The sequence below is a fragment of the Berghia stephanieae genome, chromosome 2, assembly GCF_034508935.2.
Source record: "Berghia stephanieae isolate SIO BIC M18660-M18661 chromosome 2, UCSD_Bste_1.3, whole genome shotgun sequence".
In the NCBI taxonomy this organism is placed as follows: Eukaryota; Metazoa; Mollusca; class Gastropoda; order Nudibranchia; family Aeolidiidae; genus Berghia; species Berghia stephanieae.
Window position 1 is genome coordinate 100,314,612 of NC_088361.1, and position 11,344 is coordinate 100,325,955.

Genomic DNA, 11,344 nt, shown 5'->3' on the forward strand with positions numbered 1-11,344 from the left:
GCAAGGGGGGCTTTACATTAATCTGGAGCAGCAATACGTAATCATGCACACGTATTTTGTAAGTCGTTTCATTTTATAATCGCGGTAATTGTGATATGCATGTGTTAACTTGTGTTGCAGTTGCATTGATATTCACGTAGATATATATATTTTTAAATCCGTGTTTATGACTATCTAGATAGGATCTTGGCTTATTATCTATTAACCACTAGAGGTTTTTACCAATCAAAATGAAGCTGATCGGACAAACATATCAAATTAGGCCGGGGTCACAAACAATGGAATGAATGAGGTTGACGTTACTCTGCTTTTTCTTATTAATTAAAAAAAAAAAAAAACGATTGGTGACTAGTTCTCTATAGATTCACTCAATGAAATACTGAATGTTTTGTGTGTTGATGAGTTTGAACAGGCGGGTAGAACAGATAGTGTTTAACCTGATACAAAAAGCATACAGTAATAGCTGTTACCTCTTTGACCTATCATTGATTTAAGTTATTTCCTCCATACAGACCTGATTCATAGCAACATAGAGAGCGTGACCTGATTGCATACCACGATGTGTGGTTCGCTCCGTTTAGCAAGCGTGTTTTCCGACATGAAGGTCATGACCTTTTTTGACTCAAACACTTTTCACAACATTCACTCATCACAGCTGTTCTCTCTCTCTCTCTCTCTCCCTCTCTCTCTCTCTCTCTCTCTCACACACACACACACATGCACACTCACATACACACATATACTCTCTCTCTCTCTCTCTCTCTCTCTCTCTCTCTCTCTTAAACGCACCCATCCACCACAAAACACAAAAACATACACTCACACATACAAACACACACACATTCTCTCTCTCTCTCACACACACACACACACACACACATACACACCCAAACCCAAACACTCACACATACAAACACACGCACACATTCTCTCTCTCTCTCTCTCTCTCTCTATCTATCTATCTATCTATCTTTTACACAAACACACACACACACGCACACCTCTCTTCCCCACACCCGCCCTCCCCCTCTCTCCCCCCCCTCCCTCTCTCTCTCTCTCGCTCTCTCTCTCTCTCTCTCTCTCTCTCTCTCTCTCTCAGATATATAGAATGAAGAGGGAATCACTAAGGTATGTGTTTTTTTACCATCCATGTTTATAATTCTCACTTAACTGTATTAACCAGACTAAAAGAGGTCAATGGTAATATATGTCAATGTTTTGAGCTTCTTCGCCAAGCGCACACTAGCGATAAGGTCACTCGAGTTCAGAAAAAGATTATGCGTGTGCGTGTGCGATTGTACTCGTGTGTTACGCTGAATTTATAACTTTTAATTGCCTGTGTGATCGATCAAGAGTCTCGATTCAGACGCCTTTCTTCAGGTTGCTCTCTGCCTTTCATTTGTTCAGTTCATCATCGTCTGATAACATTATCAATTTTTTTCCCTGGTCAATCATGGAATTAATGTGTTGACGGGGTTACTGATATAACAAGCATATCAACTGTCACTTTCGGGAATTAGTATATTGAGAAGTTTAAAAGTAACGTCATGGTCTACCGTAAGTATTTGTGATATTTTCTATTATTGTAATAAAACTTGAGGTTTTGCATAGCGCAATATCCACTTAACGTGCTTAAAGGGGTCCCTAGCTAAGCGACCCGACCCAGGCCAGCTCAGCACACCGTGTAGCGATTTCGTTTAGGGCTCAGCGTAAGGTACGAGCGAGTCGCTGTGTTAGTGTTAGTGCACTCGCGCTATCTTGGTCGGAATTTGTTTTCTTTTCACAATATTTTTGAGACCGATTTTTTATATAATAATAAGAGAAAAATAAATGTTTTTTTTTTTTAATTTTTCAAATAGTAAATATATTTTTGTAGTTTAAGCTCTGTTTTTGATAAATCACATTAGTAAAACAAACACAAAAATATTTGCCAATTAAGAATCAAGTCTTTGTGTGCGATTTGCTGGGTTTGTTGAATATACATTGTTATCTAAAATATCTTTGAATTTTTAGACACTAAATATTAAAAGATGTGTCTCTTAAACTGAATTTCAACCTAGAATCATATTTTGACAAAGAATCAGTAACCAAACTTAATTTGCTTTGTCTAATAAAAACCAATATGGCAACTTTGTTGGAATTTCGGTTACACACTCCACAAGTGTGAACACACTATACGTTGAGCCCAGGGTTGCCAGTTTGGCATTTTAAATGCCAGATTCCAAAAATCTGGCATTTTTGAAAACCGTTTGGCATTAGAAAAATCATTTGGCATTTGGCATTTTCATTTGGCATTTTCTTTTCTTGTATATTATACTTCAAATGACACCTTTTCTTAATTATTTCTAAACGCGTAAAAACAAACATCTTCACATTTCTTTTTCATTCTCAAAATCCAACCGTGGTGTAGTGGTTTAGCACTCGACTTAGTAGTCAGTAGGTAAATAATTACCCCAACAGGAAATTTAGTATAATTCAAAAAAAAAAAAAAAAAAAAAAAAAAAAAGAAAAGAAAAAGAAAAGAAAACACGCAAGCCACCAGGATATGATAGTAAATTGTCTATCAAAAGTGAGTAGTTTTCTTAGTGGGGGTGGGAGTCAACAGACTTTGGCATCTTTTTGAGTGTTTTGGCATTTTTTGAGTCTTCCCCTGGCATTTTGTTGAAAAATAATCTGACAACCCTGGTTGAGCCCTAAACACACCTTGCGGTTTTTCTCTTCGGCTGGCCTGTCTCAGCCCGCCTAGGTCCCTAGACAACAGTAACTCTTATCATGTAGGACGAAGGCATAACACCCGTTATGCGATATTACTATTTTTTTCTGACAGAGACAACGCTGTTAACGTCCAGGTACTCATTTTACGCCTGAGTATGATGAGAGAATGTGAGTAAAGAGCCTTTTACGAGGACTCAACTATGCACTGGTCAGAGCGGGACTCCAGACTCCAAACATGGATCTTCCGAACCGAAGGCTCAGACTAGTGTCAGACCACTAAACCACATAGCGATAATTAGATGCATTCTTTTTTTTATTCCACGCACTTAGGTATGTGACCATTTTTGCAGCCTATTTTGAGTTGGCTTTAGTTTTAGAGTATTTCCATTATGAGATCGATCCCGGATGAAGTCGACTACCCCCCCCCCCCCCCTGCTCCTTGTCCACCCAGCAGTGATCGGGTAGCTTAGTCTGTTATATCTAGCGGAAAGTACTTTGCGATATATTAGCGTACTATCCAAAGGATAGCAAGCAATTACTAAATGCTATTGTCCCTTTCACGCTATAAAAACGGGGATAAACTCCAGCTCTATGAACCTAATGACCCAGAAGGACTACCTACCTTACCTACCTGGATACCTCTGTATAGAGCTTTTAGACTTGGTGTAGTCTCCTTCGCTCCTCCTCATCTATTAATGATTGGACCAATTTTTATAATTGAACTTGTTTCCTAGGGTGTTGCTTATCTCCAACTCTGCTTTGAATTTATTCAAATTTTTTGCTGATACTGTGGTTTCTTGTAGTTTATTCCAGTTATTTACAATTCTAGATGAAAAAAGTTCCTTCTTTCATTTGTTTTAAAACGTTCTTTTTTCAGTTTCTTGCTGTTTCCTCGTGTCTGAATGTTCTTGTTTGGTTTAAGGAATCCTGCCTCTACCCTGTCTATTCCCTTTACTATTTTATATGTTTGGATCACATCTCCCCTTCTTCTCCTGTAATCTAAGGTCGGGAGATTTAATTCTTTCAATCTCTCACAGTATGTTTTGTCTTTCAGGTGTGTGATAAGTTTTGTTGCTCTCCTTTGCACTCTTTCCAAACAGTCTTTGTCTCCCTCAAACTTCGGATACCATATGCAGTTAGCATATTCCAGCTTTGATCTAACCATAGTCTTGTAGATGGTAGTCATGTGTTTTGTTTTCAGATTCTTGAAATTTCTTTTCACTATTCCGAGTGTTTTACTAGCCTTAGATTGAACATCTTTAATTTGCTTCTTGAAGTTTAGCTTCTATCAATAAATACTCCTAGGTCTTTTTCCCCATTGGATTTCTGCAGGGGTTTATCTTTCATTATATAGTTTGCTTCTCTGTTGTTTTTTCCTAGGTGAAGAACTGCACATTTATCTACATTGAACTCCATCTGCCATATTTCGGACCATTCTTCAAGCTTTTTCAAATCTTGTTGTAAGGTGTTTCTTTCTTCTTCTGTATTAGCTACTCCATAGAGCTTAGTATCATCGGCAAAGATTTTACATTTAGATGATAGATTGTCTGGCAAGTCATTGATATAAATCAGGAAGAGAACTGGTCCCAGTACACTTCCTTGTGGAACTCCACTTGTTACCAGTCTCTCTGTTGATGCTGTTCCATTCACTATCACTTTTTGTCTTCTATCTTTGAGGAAATCTCGGACCCATTTGACTGTCTGATCATTAATTTGATACTGTTCCAATTTCCTGATTAGGCGCCAGTGTGGAACTTTGTCAAATGCCTTTCTGAAGTCGAGGTATGACATCTAAATTGTTGCCTAATTCCAGGTCTCTCGTCCAGTCATCCATTGTTTCAAGTACGTTTGTTACTGTAGACCTTCCCGCCATGAAACCATGTTGATCTTTGCTGAATAGTTTGTTCTTGGTCATATGATCAACCATTTCTTCTCTAATCAGCTGTTCCATGAGCTTGCAGACGACAGATGTCAGGCTCACTGGTCTGTAGTTTTCTGGATTTTTTCTGTCTCCCTTCTTGAATATGGCTGTGACGTTAGCTTCTTTCCATTCCCTTGGTAGTCTTCCTTCTTTCATCGACTGGTTAAATATCTTGGTTAGGGGTTCTACTAGCTGCTCTGCTAAGTTTTTTAGGATGTAAGGATGAAGTTTGTCAGGTCCAGGTGATTTACTCTCCTTTAGGTTTTGTAGTCTCTTCATTACTCTCTCTTCAGTAATCGGCCATTGTGTAGTATCTATATTACTTCTTTTCGCAATATCTGGCAAGTTTTTCTGGTTCTCCACTGTAAAGACACTTGCAAAGAAGAGATTTAGCACCTCTGCCTTGTCTTCATCTTCAGATGCCCAAGTGCCATCTTCTTTTTTTTATGTCACAGGTTCCCTGTCTTGTCTTCATTTTACTGTTTACATAACTCCAGAATACTTTAGGATTTTCTTTCGTTTCCTCTGCTATCTTGTTCTCATACTTTTGATGCGCTTGTCGGACTATTTTAGTAGTTGCGTTTCTCACTCTTTTGTATTTGTCCCAATCCACTTCCTTTTTGCTTCTAGAGTATCTTCTATTTACTGCCTTCTTCTTCCGTAATGCCTCTCTCACTTCCTGCGTCATCCAAGGTTGATTTCTTCTCCCAACCCGGTTCCTCTGCTTTTCGGGATGTTTTTCTCGAAGCATTGGTTAAGTACTCTGGTAAATCTACTCCAGTTGTTTCCTACGGTGTCCTCGATTAGTATTTCCTTCCATTTGATATGCCCAGTTCCTCTTTCATACTCTCTAGATCAGCCTTCCTATATCTGAGTGTCAGTTTTTCATCTACAGTCTCTGATGTTGCCCTCAGTTTTAGGAATATGGTCGCATGGTCGCTTTTTCCCAGTGGGTGGCTCAGTCTTAGGTCGATTATGTCATTTTCTTCCTCCATCAATATCAAGTCCAATACGTTGGGCTTCTGGTTTTTTCTCTGTCTCGTGGGTTCTTTTATTATCTGTTGTAGGTAGCAATCTTCAATGGTTTCTATGAAACTTTCCTCCAGGCTTCCCTCTTTTGGTTCGTCCATCCCTTTCCACTCCAGTTCCGGCATGTTGAAGTCTCCCATAATAATTATCTCTGAATGCTTTTTTTGTGATGCTCTCCTTATCATCTCCAACATTCTCTCATTATTTTCTCCTGTGCTATTTGGGCTCCGATAAATCACTCCTACTAGTATCTGACTTTGTCCAGTTACTCCAATCGAGCACCAAGCGCTCTCCCTAAAGTCGTGATCTGTGAGTTCCTCTATGGGGTTAACCTTGAGGTTCTCTCTCACCAATAAGTATACTCCTCTGCCGGAAGTTTCAAAATCTCTGCTAGCTATTACAGTGTATCCCTCAATACCTAACTCTGCTATGGTTGGGTGTGTTGTTGCATTCTTTGGCTTAGCTTCTGTTATTGCTATCACATCTGGATCTTCTTCTTCTGCCATAGCCTTTAGCTCCTCTCTCTTATTCATCACACTGTCTGCGTTCGTGTACATGAACTTCAGGGTATTTTCCATATTCACGTGCTGCCCCTCCTTATCATTTACTGGTACTTCTCTTTTTTGAATTTTCTTGTTGTCTTCGAGTCCTTGCTCAGAAACATTTTGGGCAATTGGACTGACACGTTTCCAATATAGTCATTCCTCATCCCAGTCCCAGTCATTTCCTCCAACATCGCTGTCTCTCTTTCTTATTTGTTCACTAAACTTTTCCATGAAAATGACCCTTTTCTTATATATGACTACATCTTCCCCTGCTTCTCGTCTTCTCTTCAGCTCCTCTCTTAACTCCTTGGCCTGCTCTCTTTGCATAATTGTTTGGTCAGCTCCAATATACACCTTCTGTAAGCATTCCCGTTTATGGTCTTTCAACTGTTTGCTGTTCCTAAGAGCAGTGTTACGCTGATCCGTTGACATCAGACTTATTTTCATGGGTCTTGGTCTATCTTCTCTTCTGCCCAATCTGATCACTTGCTCTATAGGGTTGAGGCTGTCTTTGTTTCCATGAACCTGCAACTCTTTGAGTACCATTTCGGCTTTTCTTATATCTTCCTTGTTGTCGCCATCTTTAGCTTCGGGTATGCCATACATAATTACATTCTTCACTCTCTTAGCCCTTTCATTTCTCTCCTCTTCTAGTTCCAGGTTCTTTTTCACCATTGCCTGCTTCTTCTCCTCAGTTTCATTGATTTTCCTCATTTCATTTAAATCTTGTCTTACTCTATCTGACTTTTCTTCTGTACTTCTCTTGAGTCTCTCCTTAATCTCACTCGCCTCAGACATAGGGTAGGCCTCTATCTCATCCTTTGCTGTTGATTTCACTATTTCTATCATCTCCTCTGTGAATTCACCTTTTTGAATGATATTCACACTTTTATCTACGTCTTCTACTTTTTTCCTGAGTTTATCTACTTCCTTTTCAAGCTGCATGAAATTGCCCAAGAACTTTGAGGCCACTTTGTTGCAGGACTTAGAGCAGTAGTAATGCAGCAGCGGACATTCTTTTTCTAAGTCTTTCTTCAACAGTTGATAGGTGTCATCATCTATCTTTTCGCACAAAGTATGAAACCACTGGTCACAGAGCTCGCACTGTAAGCATTTCTCAATCTCTTTGCATACATATTCACATTTTCCGCAAGTCTCAGTCTCAGCTTTTGCTTTTGCCTTATTTGTACTCATCGGTGCAGGGCTTTATTTCCTACTACTGCCACTACTAGTACTGGCACTGCCAGATCTACCTTTCCTACTACTGCTGTTTAAGCTCATCTTCTTACTTGTTAAATGAATAGATCTATCTAAGTCTTAGCTGTACTGTATCACTGTATCTTGTTGTTCACTCCAATCTGATAAGTATCTAACTAATCTCAACTAGATATCTCAAGTACACACACAAGCCGGAATCTCTCTCATTCACCAGGCAAAGAATTGGTCACTCCATATTATATTAATTATTCTGTTAGTTTACTCTTTCTAATACTATTGATGCTATGCGTTTACTTACAAAACTCATAAAAATGCCAGACTACTTTGTCTATTTTATTTATTATACATTAATTTATTTTAATCACCGTATGATTACCGACCCACTCCTTCCTCTTCCACCTCCACCTCTGAATTGAATGCGTTTTTACAAAAAAAAAAAAAAAAAAAAAAAAAACTGGAATCGGGAGTTTAACCCTTTCCTTACCAGCCATTTTCAGAATTTCCCCCAAAATTTCACACCCACCCAACACAATTTTTTTTTTCTCAAACAGAAAAGCAACAAATACATTCTATGCATAATATTGATCAGCAAAATTAACTCGACAACACAGTGTCTTGTTTTTATAGCTACTGTATAATTATAATAAAACATTTTTCTTTAAATGGTGCGATTTACAAAAAAAATATGAATGATAAAAGTGCTGGTTGGATCGTAACCATAGCAATCTAGAGAAACCAATGCTATCTCCAGATTGTAATGATCGTAACGAATGTGAATGTGACGATTTTCCTATGGTTGGCAAGGGCAGGGTTAAGGTCATTGATAACCACATGGCTTCTGACCTCACTATCACCTCGCCACATACAATACATGCTATGTCGGTCGAATCAGCTGGCCCTATGGAAAGTGAGCATTTGCCAACCTGATTTGATGCAATGAGGCAAAGGCTCAAACTGTTACACTGTAGTGAATCATTGCTTCTATTAATTACATATAATATGTAAAAAAAAAAAAAAAAAACACAATTAATTAAAAAACGTTCATAATCTTGGGGGCCGGCTAATTTCGGCTAGTCTGCATGTATTCAAGAAATCTGAGCACACTACCGCTGGTTGAGAGTTTTTCACCAGGCAAAGAATTGGTCACTCCATATTATATTAATTATTCTGTTAGTTTACTCTTTCTAATACTATTGATGCTATGCGTTTACTTACAAAACTCATAAAAATGCCAGCCGGATATAATTCTGTATCAAACACAAAATTATGTGTAACCTTAATGTTTATAGTCTGATTAATACAATTTAATGAGAACTACTAATAAAATACGAAAAGCTGAGTGACGTCAATTTCTTCCATCTATACTAGCCTACTTGCTGTTGCTAGTTTGCCAATCAACAGCATCTGGCTGTATCTCACATTATCACGATTGTAACACGTAGATGGTATAGCCTATTATTGTTAGCTCTGCCTCTAGCTTTGAGGTGGAAACTTCACTTGTTTACTTGTCAGACATTTCTTTACCATTATAGTTTCTTTATTGTAACGGAAACTACTCTCTCAACCCAACGGCAAACATACCATCTAACACAGTGTTAAATGCCAAAAATTATTTCACTCGTGTAAAATATAAGATTTGTAAATCTTCGTATGCGTGTTCGTGTTGTTGAGAGAGAGAGAGAGAGAGAGAGAGAGAGAGAGAGAGAGAGAGAGAGAGAGAGAGAGAGAGAGAGAGAGAGGGGAGAGAGAGAGAGAGAGAGAGAGAGAGAGAGAGAGAGAGAGAGAGAGAGAGAGAGAGAGAGAGAGAGAGAGAGAGAGAGAGAGAGGAGAGGAGAGAGAGGAGGAGAGGAGAGAGAGAGAGAGAGAGAGAGAGAGAGAGAAGGGGGACGGGGTGGCACAGTGTCACGCTTTCTGGATTTCTGATCGACGAAAGCCGTTGCGTGTGACAACTTAATATTATTTGGAACCAGGGACGGCTGGTAATATTGGGCAGGGTGGGCAAATACCACCCTGTTTTTTTCAAGTTATAAGCTGTATTACCAGGTCCGAAATAATCTAATTTAAATTAGATAATTTTAAAAGTTAGTACTTAAACTTGATACTTCGTACTGAAATCAATTTGTATGTATTTTTGATAGATTGCGAATCACCATGCACCCCGTAATGCATAAACCAGGATACGCTCCTGTTCTTTTTTATCACCCCCCCCTCCCCTTTCCCAACCACTCCACTCCGCCCACATCGTCATCTCATCGTCACGTCGCCTGACGGTGATTTTGCTGTCTGGCCTCTCTAGTTCTAGGTCGGGCTAATTCAAATGAGCCCACCTTATAAACCAGTGAGCACTAAATAGAGATTTTGGCAAACGAACTTTTTTTTATTTATTGCCTTACTTGTGCTGGTACCATTGATGTAATAACATTGGGAAGGTTCCAGTATTGAATTAAATGTATCAATTTACTAATATTATATCAAGTTAGTATTAACTTGTGTTGTTTTAATATATTTGTTTATCCATTTAAATTATCTCTTTTTTTCTCGTTTTCTTTAGTGCTTCTCAAAATTCATTTATTTAAATTGTTGTCTTATTTGTTTGTTTGTTTTGTTTTTTTTTGTTTTGTTTTTTTTAAACAAATTAATTTGTTCCTTTTTAAAAAAAAATTCTTAAAGTAATTACCGCTGTATTTTTATTGCCAGACTAAATATTTTTGCAAAACAATGTATTTTCTATTGCATTCCCTCTAATAAAACACTTTTATTCAGAAGTCACGACTAAATAAATATATAAAATACAACCCCCACCATTTTGGTTTACTCAAAAATTGAATTAGTATACGAGAAATACTCTTCTGAGAAAGGAGAGAGTTGAATTCTAAGTTATAGAGGAAATAAAGACGTTTAAAGGAAGGGTGGGCAGATTCCGTACTTGCCCGTCCTGAAGCTAATACATACATAATAGTTCGCGATGAAGAATCGGGAAGCTAGGGGTTGGTTGGGTAAGGAGTAAAGATAACACGGTCGTTATTGTTATAGTCTAACGAATGCATGAGGAGAGATTGGTAGCATTATTTAATTTGTCTTAATTGTATTGTATGAATTATTGGCGAAAGCCTAAGATTAAGTAAACTTTGTTTTTAATTTGTCTTTTTTTGACTATGGAACTGATACTTGTCATAGCAGACCTGCCTACTTGAAATAGGAAAATAAAAATCGTAGTTTTCAGGGTTAATAAAATGGTAGATATTTTAACTATCCTTTAAAAAAATCACCGGAATTTTCGTCTATTAAGGTATCAAATTTTTAAAAAACGAGAAAAACGGATTGGAAACGTAATAATGATGGTGATGGTGGTGGTGGTAATAGTGATGGTGGTGGTAGTAATGATGATGGTAATATTATTATTATTATTATTATTATTATTATTATTATTATTATTATTATTATTATTATTATTATTATTATTATTATTATTATTATTATTATTATTATTATTATTTTTATTATTATTATTATTATTATTATTATTATTATTATTATTATTATTTTTATTATTATTATTATTATTATTATTATTATTATTATTATTATTATTATTATTATTATTATTATTATTATTGTACGTATTGGTGGTATTACGATTGTTGTATTTTTTGTGGTTATTAATGGTAACAATTTATTGTTTGGTTCCATTTACCATTTTTTTCCACTTTCATGTATGTTGTCATCAAAGTGTATGATTTAATGGCGAAAGCCTAAGATTGAATAAACTTTGTAATATCGTACGGTAATCATCATTGTCGACGACATCGTCGTTGCCATCATTATCATCATCATTAACAACAACAACAACATTAACAACAAATACTACAATAGCAATAAAAACAATATCAACATCATCATATAATTTTCGTCATCG

General features: G+C 37.1%; 1 protein-coding gene across 2 annotated transcripts in view; it reads left to right on the top strand.

The window, feature by feature from the left end:
• The first annotated feature begins 607 nt into the window (after positions 1-607).
• Positions 608-11,344, top strand: part of LOC144966047 (putative amine oxidase [copper-containing]) — a 38,880-nt gene continuing 28,143 nt past the window's right edge. Inside the window, exon 1 of one of the 2 annotated variants that reach the window (XM_078902052.1) lies at positions 608-1,128. Coding sequence is in view for 1 of the 2 variants with exons in the window: in XM_078902051.1 (XP_078758177.1) it covers positions 1,548-1,557 (10 nt within the window). In the remaining variant the exon portion in view is untranslated. Of the gene's footprint in view, positions 1,129-1,181; positions 1,558-11,344 lie in introns of those variants that run through there. The other variant, XM_078902051.1, reaches the window with a different exon arrangement.